The 21,280-nt window shown below is 37.5% G+C and overlaps 1 protein-coding gene across 4 annotated transcripts in view; it reads left to right on the plus strand.

Moving 5' to 3' along the window:
* The window catches only part of ZNF385D (zinc finger protein 385D), a 423,741-nt gene that overhangs the window by 256,875 nt on the left and 145,586 nt on the right, over positions 1-21,280 (plus strand). Inside the window, exon 1 of one of the 4 annotated variants that reach the window (XM_042042824.1) lies at positions 546-868. The exons of the other annotated variants lie outside the window; for them this stretch is intronic. Within the exon in view, the coding sequence (XP_041898758.1) occupies positions 847-868 (22 nt within the window). The 5' untranslated portion in view covers positions 546-846. Of the gene's footprint in view, positions 1-545; positions 869-21,280 lie in introns of those variants that run through there. 4 annotated transcript variants of the gene reach the window in all.

The following is a 21,280-nucleotide window of genomic DNA, read 5'->3' on the forward strand; positions in this document are numbered from 1 at the left end:
AGAGACCTGGAGGGTGAAAGGTTGTAAAGTCCATTACAGATCCTTCTTGTCGTATATCTCCTGTCCTCATGCTTTGTTATTCAGGTGAAGAAACTGTAGTTTAAAAAATCAGTGTGGCTGTATTGAAATTGAACCACCTATTTGTCAGTTGCTTTTTAAAAATAGAAACAGACTTGGCTTTATCCAACATTTGGATTGAAATTGTTTATTGAAGTGGAACTATCGATTAAAAAAAAAAATCTTAGGGGTACATGATCTTGCAAAGTGCCAGGCATCTTTATCTTCTATTGAAGTTGGGGTATTGAGGCACTCAAAGCTTCTCCTGGAGCCTGCCCTTCAAAGAAAAATACACTAACAATATACGCTTTGTCTTTCCCATCTATTATGTAATTGAGCACGTTATGTCACTAAACGCATTTACTGCCAAGAAACAAAAAAAGCCCGTACAATTTTAGAAGGGCTTATTTTTTTTTTTGTCCAAACCGGAGTTAGGTTAACCAGGATATAAGAGCATGTCTTTGCCAGCCCGTTAAAGAAAAGATCTGTTTGTAGTACTCTTAGTCCTGATGTCACAGGCACAGCAAGGACATCAGAAGGAGGAGTCAGATTACAGTAAGAATGGGCAGTGCAGCATGCAGCCGGAGTAAACGCTAAATCAGACAGGGATTGTATCAGGGATAAGACTGCCTGCAAAGTGCTCATCCTGAGGAGGCACACTGCTCTCTCATGCTTCTCGTGCTGGGAAATTTCCACATAATGTAGAATGAAAAAGCTCTGTTTTACATGTCAGCCCTGTGCAGGAGCTAATGCTGAATACACAGCGGTGGGATCCTGACTGCATGATTAATGAGAAACATAATGTATTTTGGTAAGTGTTAACCGTGATGTAATTCTGCTTCTGCTCACATTATCAATAGGAGTGATTATTACAGATTTCGGATTCAAGAACATTTCGTGCTGGCACGCACCTAAAACTGACAACTGGGGAATCCTGCCGGCTGTGCAGTTTGAAAGGATTCCATTGTCTGGGAAATTTTCTGTTTGAGTGGGCTACTGCGTAGTTCTAGCGGTTTGAAAAACAAGCTAGATAAGATGAACTCGTGCTAGGTTTGTTTTAAATGAACTTGTGTTTCATCTGCCGAGAGGGGATGAGAAATGCTTGTGAGGCATGGGAAGTTTTAGACTAACTTAATGTAATGGACGAGCTGCTACTGCACTGTCAGTGCTGGGGAGGCACAGTGAACCTCAGTATTTCATTCAGCTCTTAGTTTGAAGAATTCAAAGGTACAAAGGAGAAACAATGTTTTATTTGCAGTGCTGTGATTGCCGAGTACTCTGCATTGTGCAGATCGCCGGTGTGGGGTTGGCTCCTTTCATGCCACAAAATGCGTATTATTTTAAGCCTTTAGGGGTCTTGGAGCTGTTAAATATTTGTGCAGAGTTTAGTTTTGTTGCTTGATGGAAATCTTCCTTAGGCTTACAGCTGAGCTGGCTGCATACCCTAAAAACATAGTGTAGAGCTATGTCTAAGCAATGTAGCGCTGCAGTACTGGGCTGGGATGTACGATTGCAATATAATGCTGCAAGTTAGTGCTGTTGAAGAGCAAAGAAAAATAAAATAGAGAATTTGGTGTTGTGATGGAAAAATGCTATTCTTGACTGCTTGAAATCTCATCTAGTCTCACTGTTAATTTATAACTACATAATACTTAGAATGAACCCAGAGCAGGGAGTTGAAGGATTTCTGGGACATTCAGCAGCTTTCTCAGTTTCATTAAATGTTGAATCAGGAGTTCACTTCAAGCTTTAAGGGAAGAACTTTTTTAATATTCTCAGCCCTTTCAAAAAAGTACTGTGCCTTGTGCCATGCTAAGCATTATCTTCTTATTTTCATAAAATTAAAGATTGTGTATGTATGTGTGTGTGTCTTTAACAGTAAAACACATCAATTATGAAAGCAGATAGATTTTTGATGCAAACTGTCATAGCAGAAAAAAAATACACAAATTGGTTGAGTTGTCAGAACTGTTCTGCGTCCCTTGCAAAGATAAATTTTCAGTGTTTTAGCTTTATTACATTTTCAAAAGACTGAGGAAGAAGAATAGGCAAGCATTATGGTTTTAAGTTTGATTAATTCAGATTACGTCTCTTCACTATTAAAAAAGTCAGGTTAATTTGCTATTAATTTCTTTCAGGTATTTTTCTACCATTAACAGCATTGCAAGCGCAAGACGGGTTGGTTGGGTTTTTTTAAACAATCAGTTATTCTTGTGTAGGATTAGAAGTTGCAGTTTCCTGAAATTATAGAGTTAGGGTATTAGGTATATGTTAGCTGCATGGTATTTATTTTATCATTTTTTTCCTGTCTATAATTTTCAGAAACATGTAGTGGTGATCAAACTTTTTTTGATGTTACTTTGAAAAAATAAAAATCTCTGATTTGTTTTCTGGTGCAACACAAGTTTTTAAATGGAAAAAACTGCACTGTGATTTCTCTCTGCTTTGTAGGAATTTCACTTCTGAGAGCAGAGCTGAAAGTTTCTGCTAGGCAGGTTCTCTGTCTGCTGTGTTGAGTCTGAAGTTTCCTTCAATGTTAAGTTCTAAATGAATGTTCTTGTTCCTGTCTTTTGCATAAGAAAGCATGAGCTGGGGGATAATGTTTAGCTGTGGCTATTCTGGGTATTTTCTTGCTATTCTGGGTATTGCTCTGTCTGTGAGAAGCCAGAACATCTGTAATCTCACCTGTCCCTGTTACTGCACTAAGCAGTATTGCACAGAGCCAGATGAAAGCTTGACTGCGTACATCGTGCGCCTACTTTGATTTCAGATTGCTACAGCTATCCTACAGACAGTATTGGAATTTTATTTTTTCTAAGGAGAAAAAAGATACTTTCCTATAAATATTAGTAAAGAATTCTGTAGTGTTTTTTGGGGCTTTGGGGGTTTTATTTAATCCGTACATGCAAATGTTGGGCCACATAAGTATAGAAAGGGCAGGAAAAAGAAAGCATTTCTCTATGTTTGTATGCATCTTGTTTGGCTTTCTGGGCCTTCTTGTCTATTCGCTGCTGATGTAAGGTGGCGTAGTGGGAATGCGTGCGTTCAGCACTTAGGCTGAAGTAAATACTGAAAATAATTACCACAGAAAGTAAGACCTAACCCTCTGACAGTATTATTGTTATGGAGCAAGTGTTAATGGGTGAAGTGAGTTTTTTAACTATCAGAGAGAGAAGTTGCTAAATTCAGGAATTTGTCGTCATGTTTCTCTCTCTTTTTAAAGCTGTAGCCTCCAAGAAGATATTCTACCTTTATCTTGCATCCTACTACGTATTTTGTATTGTTTGAGCTGAGCCTTCAAATAATTAAACTCATTGTAACCCTTCTAAATTCATGAGCCTTTATTTCACATTGCAACCGAATACTGACATAGTTGTTTTAAGAACTGCTAATTTTCACTCACCATGCTGTGCTTTTGAGTTTGTTGTTTGGTCACCGTGGATACATTTGTTACTTGTTGTATTGATTTCACATTCATCATTTCAAGTTGAATAGGAATATGGAGTTGTAATAATAATAGTAATAAAAATCCTACAAAATGATGTGGTATGTTTATAGAGTAAGCCTAAAGCCAATGAAAATAATAAATTTCTGTTAAGTGTTATCATACGGAGACATTTTGCACTTAAGAACATAACATACGTACCTCAGAGCAACTTTTGCCTGTATTTATCGCCAAGTTAATAATTTAGCATAAGATAAAAGTCAGCTGTGACCATTCTCAGCAGTTCTGAGAGGAGGAATGGTGGCTGACTGTCAGTGCCACAGCGCAGATGTTGCGCACTGATATGGGGGAACCTCCCCTAGTCCTGCTCAATGTGAGGGCTCTGCTGTGGCTAATGGTCAGAGCTGGACGCTGCACCTCTACCTTACAAGGCCCCACCGGCCACTGTTGCCTTGGCTCGGCCACCTCGCCATGACTGCGCCTTGCTGGGCCTGGCAGCGCCGGCGGCCACGGGAGCTGGCTTGTCCTGGAGCACAGTGGCACCGCGGCTGGGGTGGCCACTCTGGTTGGGGCAGGTGCAAAGTGCTCTTGGCCAGGGGAAGGGGCAGAGCTGCTGGTGCGTGTCCTGCACTGCTCCACAGGCCACGGCTGTCGAGCTGGAGGAAACGCCGCAGTGATATTGCAGTTCTGGGACAGTGAGCATGGGTCCTGAGGGCTCAGGGAACCTGGCTGGAACTGAGAGCAAAGTGAATCTGCCACCCCCAGCACCAAAAAAAAATCACTGCCCCCATACTATGCCCTTACAGAAGAAGCACAACTTAAAAAAACTGTAAAATTAAAATTTACAAAGAAAAGGGAGAGGAAAAAAGGAAAACATTGTACCTTTTTTTTTTTTCCCCTTCCCCGCCTTCTCTGAACCTATTACTGTATTAAGTAACTTCTGTTCTCAATGTTTCACATTATACAGGAAATTAATATACTGGGATGGAAGTTAATATGCTATGGGATAAAATATAACATTAAGGGAAACAAGCAAATAATTTTTGCCTGAAAATGCCATAACATTGCTGTTTGTGTGGTGGCTGTCTTAATTTTCAGAGGGGTTTTTTCAGTCAATGTTGTAGAATGTAGTAGCTCATCTCCATACATACTACTATTCTGAATATCACTTTTTATTTCTGGAACACTTTCTTGAAGAAATTCATGCTGGATGAGTCATGGAATGAAAAGAATACCCCCCCCCAACCCCAAATCCTATCACCTCTTTAAAGAAAACACGCATTGTACAAGCCAACCGACCAACTGCTGAAACAGGGAATTTTTTTTTTGTTTCAATGAAAATATTAGGTTGTTACTGGTTTGTTTTTAGGAGGTTATATTTCCTTCTAGGTTAGACACTGTGGAGGCCTTTAGTACTATTTCTGTTTTCATTTAAGTCAGGATGACTCTGTGTTGATAAGGCTGTTCTTTTAACATGTTTTGAGAAGCACAGATACTGGATTACTGACTGTGTTTTATCACCAGCCATCTGCAATAAGAAAGTGTAGTTAATATATAATGGATGCTGTGTGTGACAGAAGAATTCAGCTGAGCAAGCCAATGTATAGGATCTTGAAAACTGCAGGAGCCTGATGTTTATATTTGGAACATTACAGCCTCCTGGGCAGTGAAGTTCGTATCTTAAAGCACTGAATAATCATTAATGCATGTATACATAATAACAATAAAAAAAAAATCCTGTTTGAACTTACAGAAACTGCTCTGTGCTAGATTTCACCCTTTTAGTTTCTGTTACAGAAACTATTCATTTAAAATGCCACTAAATATATCCAGTATGTTGCCATAACAAAAAGGTCCTTTTGCCATTACACAGACAAAAAAAAAAAAAGTCATTCCAAGTGTAACTTTTCTTGTGGTTGACAGAATTGCTCCAAACCCAAAACTGGATTCAGTGGTTTCCTGCTTCATTAGAGGAGATTAGATCACAGTTGCTACAGCTGAAGGTCCTTTAACAAAGTGTGTGTGCGCTCATGTGCTCACGTGAATGTGTGTCTGTGCATATTTTAGCTGAAATGTAGAATCTAATCCTGCATGCCTTCCTAACGAATGTCTTCGTTCTGTTAAGAAATGAAATTTAAGAGGAAACCAGATTTTTAAAATTTTCATTGTGATATCATACTTCTGGCTATTTTAATTTTTTTTCCTAAAAAGCAATTTATATAAATTTTTACAAAATATTTAAAAATAATGAGAGCCTTTGACTGAATTATGTCATATGGCTTATACCTCTCTGTGCCTGTGTGCAAGTATCCTTCCATGTTATTTTGATTTTGTTTCATAAGCTAGTAACAATTCTAGAAATTCTTGCAATTACAAAAATGTTAATCAGGTTACAGGAATCCCTTTAAAGATTTTGCCTCTCATTGATCTAAAGAAGATGGTGGTATTTGAAAAAGGAGAAATATATTTGGACTGGCAAAAGGAAATATTTCAATTTTCTATTAGATCATGAAAAGTTCTTGAAATACTATAGAGGTCGTAAGGGCTCCAGTTTTTAAAAAGATATTACATGTAATATACTGCAAAGATTAGTTTTGCAGCTGAAATTGCATAGATGATTGGTAACATTCAGAGAAAATGCAGCAAAAGAGAGAAATACCAAAGCTTGAAGTGTCCGAGATTGCACTTGAATTAAATTGCTGGGGATGAAAGTGGGAAGAAGCTTTTCTCTATTGTAGGGCTAAGTCATTATATGGCAAAGCCACTTTCTGTAGGTCAGCCTGTATGCTCAGTTATTTTAGCAACACTTCTTTGAGAAATCTACTTAGGGGTGAAAAATCTAATACACAAAGCTGCATTACTGGCATGCTCATATACTTAGACCTCCTTGTTCATTTTGTTGAGCACTTCCTTCAGCTCATCAGTCTCATGCTCACAAACATGTTCCTTAGACAATTTTTTTTTTTTTTTTCTATGTACATATACCCCATAAAGAGTTACTTCAATCTTAAGTAAGGTGTGACAGCTTAAAGTAGTTGGCAAGGGTCTGGATCAAATGTAAAATATGGAAATGCAACCGTAATTTCAAACTGGAATTGTAAGGGAGGCTCTTATGAAAGTTCAATTACTATACACCCTTGCTTCTTGTTAACATCGATGATAATACAGTTCTATCTCTTTTGATGCTTAAAATAATATCCATTTAAAATTTCCTTAGGTTTGAAAAAATGGTAAGACATCTTGAGTCCTATCTGGTGTTTAAACAAAAGTACTTGCTCTCCCTCTTCATTTTTTTTCTCCTTTTTGCCTTATTTTCCTCCCCCCTTCCTCCCCTACCCCACTATTTCTGCTTTAGAAAAGGTTGCATGTATTTTAAAAAGATGGGGTTAGATCAATCTATTTATTTTTTTTATACCTCTTCTAGCTGGCAGTTGTTTGGAAATCTTTCATCACTATAGGATAAGGTCCTGTCTCTTTTACCAAGCCAACTAATTTACTCTGTTTTGTAGTCCCCGCAGGTTTCAGAATTTAAAACCATAATGTACCACTTGCTTTTCAAGTAAAGCTTGAAAAGCTCCTGGGGTTTGGTAGTGTATAGTATCTTCATCTCTGAAGCAGTTAAAGGAGATACAAAAATGAGATTGACCGTGAGTGTCTGCTAACTCTGGGTATGGCTGTTTGAAATTTTAGCATAGGCTTAGGGTCTCAAAGGGCTTTGGCTCATACTGGTAATTTTTATAATGTGTGTTGTTTGTTTTCTCTTTATTACAATGCAAACCAGTAGTCTCTTCCCCAATTCCCTCCATCAGAAAACAAGATAGAACCTAAAAAGCGGCTTTATGCTAGAAGACCCCCTCTGAATATTGAAACTGCTTTCTTGAGAACAAAGGAAAAAAGCTAGGCTTAATTTTCTCTTTGAGTATTACTTCATAGTGGTTCTCTTATTTATTTACTTTCATGCTGTAATTGAAAAAGCAGATGGACAATTCATTCAAATGAAAGCCATGAGAATTTTCTCAGCTTTTGTTCTTGTTGACCTTGTTTACTCAGCTTGTTTACTATGGAGTGTAGTAAGTTATGAAGATAGAGGGAGATAATAGCTGTGTTTTCCAATATTGTTACCCATCGTTGCACTAGGGATCAATACTGAATGAAAAAAAAGAAAACCAAAAAAGACCAAACAAGTTAAAAAACACAGAACCTTGACAAGATCTGCTACTGTGAGTGCAAAAGGAAAGAGCAGGTGGAGAGGAAGCCAGTCTGGGCACTGCAAGAAATCTCAGTGCTCTTCTTGCTAAGCCAAGTCATTTTTCAGTAGTGACCTGAGGGTCTACTGTCTCTATAGTGCAATGTTTAGCAAATTAGGTTTTGTTTGCTGGTATTTACCTGTGATAGCAAATCCACTCACCTCCTGTCAAAACCAGCAATGTAACAGATGCATTCCGTTTGCCAGATATGTGACTATTATGTAGGAAGCACACTGTTCCTCTATTTTTCTATTATTACTGGTAAGTTGTGCTGCTGTGAGCAGCAAATTTTTCAACAGTGGCTTGTCTGCTTTTAGGTAGCACAGGATAAAGTAATAACTGCGCGGACATACAGAAAACTTTACATAATCTCCTATTTAACTTTGTAATTCCTGTGTTTGTAAATACAGGAATTACAGCCAAACAGGCCATAAAAAGTTGTGTATGCATATGTAAGGTTATATTTAAATCCTTTCACTTTTTGTCTCCTTCTGACTGAGGGCATGGCAGCCACATGAACATGGGCACTGTAAAGCCACAGAACTGTATTATTTGTAGTATCCTTACATGATTTTAGCACTCAAGACATGATGTAATCATTTACAAACATTGGTCTCGCCAGTCCTGACCGCAGTCTGTCTGCCGTGTAAAACTAGTTGTTTTGTCCTCCTTTCCACTCGCAGTGCTAGGGCAGTTGCCACAGCCTCCTAATAACACGTTTAGACTCTTAGGCTTAAATCTTAGTAGCCCTGAGTACTTTGAAATTGCATTGGTCTACATGGTATGATTATTCTCTCCCCATTCTTTCTTTATTAAGGAAGGTTTCAAAATAATAACTTTTTCTTTTCAATTGGGTTGAGGTAAAAGTTTTCACTACATTTATAAATTCCTAATGGTTTCCCTTTTTTCTTTCTTTTTTTTTCTTTTTCTCCCAATCCATTGGAGTATTTTTGTAGAACATAAAAGATATATTCTTACATAGGTACAGCTAACAAACCTACTCAATGCTAATTAGCAGCCCATCCAAATTAGCATTTAGCTCTACACATCTGACAACACATGCAAGAGGTTACCTGCAGGAAGAAATGAAGGTTTTTAGGCTTGAAAGAATCAGTGGCCTTAAAGAGGGACATTACTACACACATGCCCACACAGATATGCTCCTTCACGTGAATGAACTTACCGAATGTAATGAACAAACACGGAAAGGCTGAAAACACATTAAAAAAAAAATCAAAGCAACACTGGCAGCCTCGATAGTAATGTAGATACAATCAAAATGTGATTGTGGAAAGACTCAGAGTGTGTGAAATGTATGTAAACTCTGCTGGCAGAGAAAGGCAGGCAGGCAGCAGGTAAAGTGGGGTGGCCTGCTGGTGCTGCAACAAAAAGGTTCTGGCAGCACCACCCTTCACAAGCATTCCAAGATGACCAAACAAAACTGCTCTGTTTTGCCATAGTGACTAGCTTGAAGCAGAATTGTCATCACATGCTATCATCAACACACCGGGAAGAAAATTTATTTAAATAGTCTGAAGTTAACATTGTGAAGGCCATGAATGATAATGCTGTATGTCACTGTGGACACCCAGAAAACTCCAGAGATTTTAGGAAGAAAATGCAGATGTGTAGAACATTAATCTATTTTTACTTGTCATTATCCCCTGCCCTATTTTTTCTTTTTAAAGCTTAATATATCCAAAATATTTAGTGTAGTGAAGAAAAACAGAACAGAACTGTCTCAGGTAGGCAGTCTTTGATGATAGTTAGCATTGAAAAATATTAACAATTAATATTCCTAAAATATCCCTCAGTTTATTCTAGCAATGTTTGTCATTTGTGTAAGTTTTTTGTGCATTTCTAGTAGGAACGTTTCTTCATGAGAACATTCACAAAGATAAAAATTGCATGATACTTTATTGTAATTTATTACAGGAGGGTTTTTTTAATGTTAAAAGCTATGCCAGCACATTGTCAGCAATACAAGCTCACTTTAGATTCATCTGAAAACAGAAATATTTCCATCTGACCTCAGTATATAGTCAAATGAATTATGAATATTTTATATTAAATGTCTGTTTGAGAGACTCCAGCTGAGCTAATATCTTCAAAATCAAAAGGTAAGAAGAAATAATGGTAATTATAAATTTTTAGCCCTTTCTAGATGCTCACAGCAATAGATGACTAATGCTTTCAGAGAATGTTTACCATAATAAGTAAGTTAATCTTTTAAGAAATCTTTGTGAGGTGCCTGTGATGGGCAGATTTTCAGTTTTGCAAGTTTTTCTATCTCTGTAGCCAGGTTCTGTTTTAGTGCATAGTGTAGGGAGCTGATTTTGGTATTAGTTGAGGTAATATTGATGGTTTGTCTGAAAGAAGTTGGGCAGCTTTTGAAAACTGTTGGTATAATGTAAGTATGGCAAGTGCTAGCAGATATCAAAGAAAGCTCTTGCAAGTTCGAGAATCTTTCAGGAAAAATTGAGCTTTCCTCACTGATACTGTTTTTACTGAGTCAGATCTATTCATAGAGAAGGAGGTTTCAGAAAGTAATTATTGTTTGTAATGAACTGTGGAAAGTGTTGGACTGTGCTAACAGATTTTCTTGAACGCAATTTCATCTACTGGACCTAACATCCTGGGAAGCTTCCATGGCCCCCAGAAAAGTCAGAGTTTCAGCTGTGCTGGAAATACTAAACTAGACCTACGCTAGTTAAGGTAACCGCCAGATAATTTGTAGCAGTTGTGTTTAATGTCTCCAATAATTTCAAATATGAATTAAATGCTCTTCAAAATCTTAAAACTGATCATCAGCAGTGTAGTCAAACTTTGGCAGCCAGTTGGGCAACAGGTTTGGGGTGGAGGCAGTATGATCCAGTGATGGCGAAGGATTTAGCTGTTTGGGTTGCAGATCCTCTTGAAATAGTTGTTCTCTGAACCTTTGCCAGAAGAGGCAATGAATGTGATGGAAATATGAGCTCAGGTGGTTGGATAATTTGAATTGCATTGGCCTCGTGTGGGGAGTTCCACTCATGGGAAGATGCATCTGCAGGAGGAAGTGTGGTGCTGCAGGTCTTGCCATGCTAAGGAGCTCTGCCCACCTGTGGGGCAAGACTCCATCATTCCCTTGTCCTCCTCAGCTTTACTGATTTCTGTAGAAAGGCTCAGGAATCAACAGGCAATGAAAGTTACCCTCATTTTTTTTGTTTCTGGAAATGTTTTAAAATCACCAACATCTTTTCTTATAAACTTGCATGCAGCTTTCTGCTGCAAACAAGTATAGTCATTATTGTTCTTATTAATTTCCGTTTACCAAGTCATCTATGCCAATAAGGATAATATGACATTCTTAAGTCACCTGAGCTATTTGATTCTACACACTCCTAGGCCCACAGCAATTCCCTGTTAGGTTTACATTTGCAAGGAATTCATCTCTGTGTATAGGATGGTGGCTTGCAAGCTTTCCTGGTTATGTGCAAGTTATGTAGAGTATCTCTTAATTCACAGTAGTCCTATTTAAGTTTTATTTAGTTTCCTGGGGGCAACCACTCCAGTGCCTTGATGAACTGGGATGTCTTTTTGGCCTCATTAAGGCACATTATTGGCAATATCATTAAAAAGTCAAGACAATTCAATGAATAGTGTAGTAGTTTATGGTGGTTCTCCTTCAGTTAACAGAGTACACTAGCTAAGCAGAAGAGCAGCAGTGAGGAAAATCTGGGATTTCTTCTCTTCCCCACCTCCCTCACCCCCACCCCACACCCTCACTAGCAGAGGAGGCTTAACATTTTTCTTAGAGCATCATCTCATACAGCTCTGTTGAAGTTTATGACCACAAATCATATCAAGCTATCATTTCTGTGGGTTTGTAGCTCAGCCAGAAAAAGCTGCATGTGGGAGAAGCTCCTTTCTAGTGTGCAGGATTTTGACATTTGCAGTTGTGTGTCTGGAGCTACTGAATGGACATGTATTAAAATTGTATGTGGGTAATAGTTTCTAGTGACAAGGAAACTGTAATTTGTAATTAGAATGTTGGTTTGACTTTTGAATGTGTCATTTTGGAAAGGTCAAGTAACATTATACTACTAGAACATATAGCAAATTTGAAATTTATAGTGAATTTTAGGGGGAAAGAGATAAAATCTTATACTAAATCATGTCCAGTAAGAGGCCATTGCTCATGCTGTTAGAGCAAGAGCATGAACTTAAGCAAATACTCTCAAAAATAAATTTCCATTTAAAAAAATTAAAGGGTTTCTAGTTCCCTTGGGTGTGTATGTGCATTTACTGCTTTCCATGGTTTTTTTCAGTGTGTGATAGCTCTAAGAAACAGCTCAAGCCACCTTTTCCTAGCGTTCAATGAGCAGAAAGAATCCTGAAATCATGTGAGGTGGTAAACCTAATACATGGGACTTTCTAGTTGTATTCTTTAGGGCTTTTTTTTTTTTTTTTTTTTAATTTGGACTAAAACAAACTTGCTTATAACTGCAGAGGAAGTTGTAGGGAAACACTGAAGGGTCTTATAAATGCAAGAAATGGGTATTTGGTGGGAATCAAATTCTCAGCAAGTGGCCTATTCACTTCAGTCTATCAGACACTGAATTGCACTGACCTTTTCAGTCTTTTCTTTGCTGTTCTTGGGTTTCCACCAGTCTTGGTAGTCTAACTTTACCAGTTTAGTAGCATGACCAGGCCTGGTCTTGGAAATACTCTACAAAAATGTGTTGAACAGTGCCCAGTGTAGCAACCTAAAAGTGAACTCTGCATTGCTTTATTTTGTATCCCTGCTGCAATGTTCTTCTATATGCAACTTGAAGAACTTCATAAGAGTTCTGTTAATACAGTTGATGCTTGACCTTGGACACAGAGATTTATTTAACTTTCACTACTTTTGGAACTGTAAATACTCATGTAGCTGAACACCTGGGTCATTTGATGCTTTCTGTGAACTTAAATGGTCAGTTAAGTGAGAAATAAAATGGAAATTTTTTTGCCATGTGGTAGCAACAGAATCTACATAGCAACATGAAACATCTGTCTGTGCTCTAGGTCTTGTCAATGTATTTTAAGTATAATTTAGCTGTCTGAAGAGTTTAATAAAGAAATCCTATCACTCCCCATTTAAATTTTATCTGTATTTAGACAAGATTACCGCATATACTGCCCAAGTCCAAGTGAAACGGAATAGCCAGAAATACAGGTTTGGGGAGTCTTTTCTCAGATGATAAATTAGATCTTTCTGTAATGCAGAAACAAAGGCAACAGATTTGTGAAGCTACAGATACCCTGTGTTCAACGTAGAGGAGCAGAAGCTGTAAGGTCCCAGCCAAATGCAGATATGTAAAGAACAGAATTGTGCCAGCATCAGTGGTTTGAGGATGAAAAAGTTTGTGCAGATCTTGAATTTTGTCATGATTTGGCCCACATTGCTGAAATTTTCTCAGCGTTTCAGGTTAACACACCCAAAACATTCTGCTGTGAATGAGGTGATTTATGTTTAGTTGCAGCTCCAGATCTGTAAAATTGGCTTGAGCTTAAGCTCTGGAATGCAACCCTTATACAGGCAAGCTGTGCTTGGTTTCAGGTTTCTTAGAGGCTTGCATGCAAAATTGCCTCATTACTTGAATTGAGACCTCTAATTAAGCAGATTCAGTGTGCTGCAATAATTGTCCTTTAGTATTTCAGCTCACACTAATACCCAGAGTAACTCTTCTTAAGCCACTGGAACCATATAGAGACATAGGGCTCTTCTTCTCAACACACTGTCTTTTTTTAGTAAGATTATGGGTGTTTTTTAATGTCGTTTCTAGATACAGGAAGTGTGTTCTTGTCACTGGAATCATCCTGAATTTTTTTAATGATGTTGGAAAGAAGAGATGGACATCTTCTTGCATCTTTGGTAATAGAGTATCTTCATTTTCATCTGATGTTTATTGTTTCATCACGCATTTCTCTTCTGACATGGTGTGTCTTGGTATTTTGGGGGTTTGTTTTGTTTTTAAAGAAAACAGTGCCAAATTCTGGATTATACAAGCAAATTCTCTTGTATATAGTGATGTGGGTTGAGTATTTGGGGTTTTGATTCATCTTTCAAATTCAGCACCCTTGGTAAATTTTAAATTCCTTTTTAGTAGAATAGCAGATCCCTTTGTTTAAAACTCATTGTTATGAAACATTTTGAATGTTTAGTCAGATGGAATCACGCAAATAAGAGATGGAACCCACTCCTGCATGCACTTCTGAATTAAAAAATAATTAAATTTTCTGATGTTGTTTCACCGATGTGAGGGACTGGAAGAGTTAAATATGTGCAAAAGTATTTCTAGGGTTGAGGTTTGTCTGTGGCTTAGCAAATCCTTGCATTTCTGTAGCAATCTGACAATTGGTTGGCTCACTTCACTGGTTTAATATAATTTCATTCTTGGTAATGTATTATAAGATTACCTCTTATGGAAAGCAAAGATGATTACAGTATGTGATGCTCCCTCCCTTCACTCCTTAGCGGCAGTATGGGAGGATGGGAGGAGGGATCTAGCTTGTCAACACATGGTTCCATTGAAGGCTCTTGCATTGTCCTCCTGTCTTCTTAGGTTTTGTAAGGTTCTTCTGATCAGATTAATATCCCAAATTCATTAATATTCAAAGTTTTAGTTTTTGTAGAGGGGGTGACTTGCTCATCTTGAATAATAAAACCATATTGGGAAATTACCTGAAACACTTGACACAAAATTCAATTAGATAAAAGTCTGTTGACTAAATGGAGGCATTACTTTTATATTTTAATGTGAAAAAGTAATAAAAATATTAGGAATGTGTAAAATGATGTGATGCAAAAAAAAGTTGAATTTGATTAGGTCTTCACTCCAAATAGTTGAAGCAAAGCAATGCAATGACTTAACATGGATCAGAGCAAATATATATATATATATATATATATATATATATATATAATACTCAATAACATCTGGAATTATAGTAGATAGACTTACAATTTTGAAGCTCCATGATCCTGATCCTTCTGATCTACATGGATTATCAGAAAAGTGTGCACAAGAATTTTTCTCCTCTTGGTACTGTATTCTATTTTATCATGGTTACAAGGCTTGGTAGGAACGCCTTTCAAAAACTCACATTTCCTCTAGTATCTCTCAAATAACTGTGTAATGCAACAGAATCAAAGTTATTTCTTTCATTTTATTTTGCCTTTTCATCAGAGAAAGACTTAAAAATAAAATAAAACATGTTGACCGAGACCTTTTTCCTGCCGAGTAAATTTTAATGTCTTATGCCCAAGGCTTGATTTTTTCAAACACCTTAGGAAGGAGATAGATGAGAAATAATCTTTGCCTAGAACAAACTGAAATGTTTGAGGTGGATTGCTTTTATACTAGGCCTGTTTCAATACATATTTAGAGTCAGTTCAAGAAATGTTGAATTATAGACCATTAATAACTATGAGGGCAAAATCAGTGAATGTCTTATTTGAGTTTTCGATACACACAAAGTGAAATTTTTATAGTTATATAGGACTAGAAGTACATATTTTGAGTAGTGAGATTGTATGAGCAAGCTTGGCTCTCTCTAAAATGTTATTTAAATATTTTATAACATTTTTCTGTGTTTGGTTCCTGGAACAGGAGCTATAAAATTTTAAGATGGCTTGATAGAGGACCAGAACATAGCCAGGCTGACTGAAGAGCAGTCCAGGAAAGGTACTATTACTTGAGAGTTTATCATATTTCTTTTTCTTTAGAGAGGGTTTCAGGCTGTTCCTGGCCTGTGTAAAAAGTACAGATGAATAGTATTTGTCCCTTCGACCATGCCTTGGTATCCCTAGCCAGCAGTGAGATCTGCACATTGGTATGCAGACCTCTCCTTGCCACCTTTCATACCCCTGCAGGGGGTGGTTTTGCTTTTGGAGTTTTTGTTAGGTTGGTTTGTTGTTTGGGTTTTTTTTTTCTGTTTTAGAATTTTGCCAGTATCAAATGGTAACCAAGATACACAGACTACTGGCCTGAGCCTTCTGTTTACAGCTACTAGCTGTGTGGTCGACTCAGGAAACCTTATAGCAAAGTATGTGTCAGAACCTATAAAAATTTCTTTGCTTTTTGCATGAGGACAGAGGTCTGAATAGAGTGAATAATTACATGGAGATTTTTCATTAAATAATTTTATGTCACATGATAATAAAACACACTTAAGGAACACTGGGATAGGATATGGAAAAAACTGAAAAATCGTAACTTCATACAGCTTAAAGAAATATGAACATATTATTAAGTTTGCATTTTTTGGCCCACAGTTTGTGCTGCTTTACAGAAAATTCTTATGTGTACTTGTGTAAATGTAACTGGATTGTAATCAATAGAATTATCCACCAACAAGAACAGTTTATATTAGCCAGGGGCAGGGATTCCCATTCATTAAATCAGTGAAGGACAAGCCTTTATCTATTTCCGTAGATGCAGCCTGGAGCATCCAACATGTCATGGATTAGATAAATTTGTCTTGACATGCCTGTGTTTCTGGAAAATAGGACAAAAATTTCTTTTGTCCTTTGTGTCTTGTCTGCAAAAGCAGTAGTGCTTTTCCCCCACCTATAGAAAATGACAGGAGATAATTTTACTTGCTTGAAAAACTTGTTTTAAAATTATAGGCATATTTTACGTAGAGATTTGAAAAACAGACCTGCCAGCATTTTCACAAGTGTCAAGAGACAGTCAACCTAGTAACTGCCACATATTCCAGCTCTCAGAGCATTTGCCTACATCAGCTTCATCAGGTGTAAGCTTGCCAAAATTGAAGTTTTCATAGTCCTTTTTTATAAATAGCCATTTTGTTAGAACTTCTCCTCTGTAAAGGAATGTATTCACTTCCCCAGAAAAACACTAGCCCTGAGGTCAAGGGATTTTTGTGGGCTGCTGGAAACACAAACTAAATTCCTCCGTGAAGTGAATACGCATTTGCACAAATCTAAACTGCTCCAAAATGGTATCATTGTCCAAGTCTCCCCAGTTAGTCAACAGCCCAACCATTGGGACATTCCCCTGAGGCCTTACAGAGCAGGCTTAAATATGGGCCTTTGATTAAAATGCAGACCTTGATTTCTTTCAATTTTTGAAATTTCAAAAGAATTTGTTTCCACATTACGTGTGAAAGCATAGCTTCCATGTAGATCTGAAGAGAAGATAAATTTTGACAGAGCTTTGTAACACAGAAAAAGTTAAATTTTTACAGTTTTCTCTCCCTGTCCGTAAGCAATCTCATCTTGAAGCAAAGAATCAGCCAAATTAGCACATAAGACTAGATTAATTATCTGTAACTTTGTAACTGCAGTGGCATGGTCAAACTTACAGCCTGATTCAAGGGTTATTAAAACATGGTTTCAAATTGGTCCTTTATGACAGAGAACAAAAAGGTTTATAAAAGTGAATTCAATATAGTCTGTTTTGTTATGTTTTCTCTTTTGCAGAAGGGTCATGGCTGGGATCTGTTACTGAGAATGAAGGTACCCTCCTCAGGCAGTGGAGTCAGTCCTTTGGAATTTGTACTTTCTTTTATATTTTTTCTTTTTTTTTTTCTTTAAATCCACTTGAAATATTAATCAAATATTATTTTTTATGGAGTCTCACAAAGAACCAGATATTGGGGGGTCTGAGCTCTGACACTTGAGTCTGCTGCCATAGACACCGAGCGGAGCTCATTGTGCCATAGAACATTTGCAGGACCATCTTTCATTGGCATCTGTGACAGTTTTCCCTGCTTTGATTTTTAGCGAGTTCTGTGCAACTCTGCAGCATTAGTGTGTTGGGCAATGCTGTTACAGAACACTGTATACAATACATTCATGTGATCTTTGTTCTAGAGAGAAAAAACAATGTTTACTTCACTAGTACTGATGAAATGTTTTATATACCTTTATCCGTTACATTGCATCACGGTGTGGTTTTATTTTGTTTACATTTCTTGACTATAGAGACTTAGTGGTGAGTGGAATAACTATGTTTCTCATTGTAGCTTTGCATATAGAAGCACAATTCCGCAATTTTTTGATGGAAATAAAAACATTTACTCACCAGGATATACTGTGAATTAACACCTAGAAACTGTGTTCCAGCATATCATATGATGTGTTTATCTCTGTTTAAAAAGGGAAAAGAAAAAAAAAGTAAAATCATTTGAATTGCACAAGAGCAGCATGTGATTGCACTAAATGTTTGGCAAAGATGTAATTTGAATATACAAGAGAGTTATAAAATTATTACTATTTAAGTATGCTATAACATGTCCTATATCAACTTTATTAAAACTAAATCTGTGACTGGATATAGAATTTGCCAAAGACAACAGTTTAATTGATTCTGGACAAGGTTCAGATTTCTCCCATTGATTTCCAACATCCCATTCTTTTATTTCTATTCTTATTTTGCCTGCTGCCTTCTTACTTTCCCTTCTTTTCCCTCCACATTTCCCTCTTCCAAATCTGATGTGAACTCCTTGCCCTTAGCATCATCTTCAGGGTTTTGTGCTCTATTAGCACCAACTCTCCTTTCATGGTTCCCTTGCTGAACTCAAAGCTCTGTCCTGCAGTGCAGAACTGCTTATCATTTGCATCCCTAGCTTTTTTCAGATGGATGAAGAATGGCTGACCAGTTTATCAGGACAGCAGAAAGGTTCCTAGCAGGTCAGGAACGATCTGCAAATTCATGGTGAATTCCTCATCTCTTCGTGCTGGAAGGCTGCTATGTTGTTAGTGGTCACACTTTTGTCTTGTCTGAGTGTTTAACTTGAACCTGAACTTTTTGGCAGTGAGGCAAGAAAGCAACATCTGATGGCACAGCTCCATTAAGATATAAGCCGATCTCTGTTGCTTAATGCTGAAGGGAGTGACTCTAATCTAATCTAATCTTCAAGTACTCAGGTACTTAGAAGACAGGGATATTTTTCTCTCCCTGGTGCAACAATTGACATTCTTTTTTTTTTTTTAATTGCCTGCTGATGAAAATCCAAGTATAGTCATGGCTGACACAGCGCACGTGTGATTTGAGATGGCATAAAATTCTGTTCTAGTAAAGTTCAAACTTAATAGTTAACTAAATATTTTAGCCCTCTCTTCCCCTTGTCTCCGTGGGGACAGCAAACTGCCAAGCACTGTCTATTTTTCCTTTGCTTCTCAATACAAATCATGGGTTGCCTGCTAGGATAACTTCAGTTTTGCATCAACTTCTTTTTTCAGAAACTCTTGTTCATAGAGCCTCAGGCTCTTGCTTTTTGCACAAACAGCTGTATCTCCTGAGGACTGAACTTGTTTTGTTTCATTAAAGTATAGTAGAAGTTTTATGAAAAGTAATGGGTTGGGGTTTAGAGACAGTTAGGCCATGTGATCTATCAGGGTTTTTTCTGGTTTTACAACCTGAGAAAGAAAGATATTTGTGGTTGCTGTTTTGGTTTAATTTCCTGTGAGAACTTCAGATATTTCATTCAGAGTGGGAGTTAAGATATTTCATTGTTGGAAAAAGTTCCTGAGCCAAATAACTTAAAGTGGTTTTAATTTAGGAATACATACATACAGGAAAAATGATGATATGATCTATAATTTATCTTAACAAGTATCTTTCAAGCCACCATAAACTGAAAAGTTCCTTATGTCTAGGAGCCTGTCCTGTAAAACTCACTTCTATCTACTGTGGCAGTGCTCACTATGCATTAGTAAATCCTGTGCTTTTGGTTCCACTCTACTTTTTCTACTTATACTTTTGCTTACCTATTAAAAAACATAAACCTAATAGTTTTAAACATATATGTGTTGGGGGGGAAGGGGGGTTGTGAATCAAAAATTTTGGGACTGTGGTAGTTTCTGATGTATTATGAAAGCATTTATGCCGTTATGCATGGAACAGAAAAATGAAAAATGTGGGTTTATTTCAATAAGTATGCGTTGTTGTCACATACACATAGGCAGGCCTATGTATGCAACTCTGCGAGGTTAATTCAGGAGGGAATCATGGTCCAAGCTCTGCAACACTGGCATGGGTTGACAGAGGTATTTTCATGTCCGTTGTTGTGTGCTGCCTTTAAGACCAACAGCCAAGTGCAGCTGCAAAACTGTAGATTTTCTGTCACTTTTTTCTCAATGCACCTCTCTCCTTCCTTCCCTTTCACTCTCTCTGTGGAGCTAGCTTTGAGTTTGCTCTTTTGGCTTGGATTTTGCCATCCTTCTCTTAACGTCATCACTCTCTGAAGTCGATCTACCTGTTGTTCAGTAAAGCAACAGAGGTTTGACAGCTAGCAGAAGAGTGAAGCGATATCCTGCAAACATGCAATGACTTGGCATTAAGTTCCACTTACTTTGCACTATGCAGTTACAAATGTGTAAAGACATTTTCCAGTGAATTATTAATGCTAAATGGAATTATTAGTGCTAAATAGAAGATGCATTGCTACACAGAACTATCTTCATATGGTTTACTAGTGGAGCATGTCCATTTCATGATATTAGTTACAAATTTGTCTCAGTCATACGCTTGTTTCCTTTAAAGACATCAGAAGTTAATCCTTATTTCTTCCCCAAGCATGCTTTTGAAAAATGGCTCTTTTAAAGCTGATAATATATTAATCATAAAAATGAAAAATTCTTTGAAAATCTGTTTGCAATACAGTGTTCTTCTGATTAATAACCCTTGGAAATTTGTGCTCATTATACCATAAACATGACCTTTATAAAACCATCAGAAAAAATTCAACTGCAGATTATGCCAGGTCAAAGACTTTTTTAAATGTCAAAAAGTGTAAAGCTTTAAAATTAATGTGATTTTTATAATGCTTGGCTGACGCTTGTATTTTTGCTTAGCTTATTTATGTATGGTGGGGGTTTTTTGAGACTTTGTGTTTAGGATCTACTGGGAGACTATGACCTCAGCGAAGCACGCTTTGTGATACACCTTAATGAACTTCAGCAGCTTCTTCCTTGTCTTTCAATGCTTAGATCCAGTTAGTTTGTAACTACATTTCTGCTGGACCTGATCTGATAAGATCTGGTATCTCTCCAGTAGAGGCTACAAACCACATACTGACCCACTGGTTAGGAGATATCCATGATGTGTCCGTAAATAATGGTGCAGTCAGTTTAACACTGTCAGAAAATATGTTTATAGGCTGAAAGGTGTCCAGAAACACTGTACATGCAGTTTTGGGGAAGTGCACATTTGTAACACTGTGCCCTTCCTCTAACTTCATCAGGTTGTAGTGCTCCTCTGAAAACACCCATGCTTCCCACCTTAGCTTGAATCTGAATGTAAACCTTTTTGCTGCAGGCTGGAAATCACGCTGGGGGGCTGCTCTGTGTGGGAATAACTAGCCAAGATGAAGACCTTACCATCATGAAAAGAAAAGGGAAAGCTGTTTTTCATAGAGAATCATAGAATGGGTCAGGTTGGAAGGGACCACAGTGGGTCATCTGGTCCAACCTCCCTGCTCAAGTGGAGTCATCCTAGAGCACATGGCACAGGATTGTGTCCAGATGGTTCTTGAGTAT

The sequence above is a fragment of the Corvus kubaryi genome, unplaced genomic scaffold, assembly GCF_017639235.1.
Source record: "Corvus kubaryi isolate FWS band 111438036 unplaced genomic scaffold, C.kubaryi_AGA036_p1.0 37398, whole genome shotgun sequence".
NCBI lineage: Eukaryota > Metazoa > Chordata > Aves > Passeriformes > Corvidae > Corvus > Corvus kubaryi.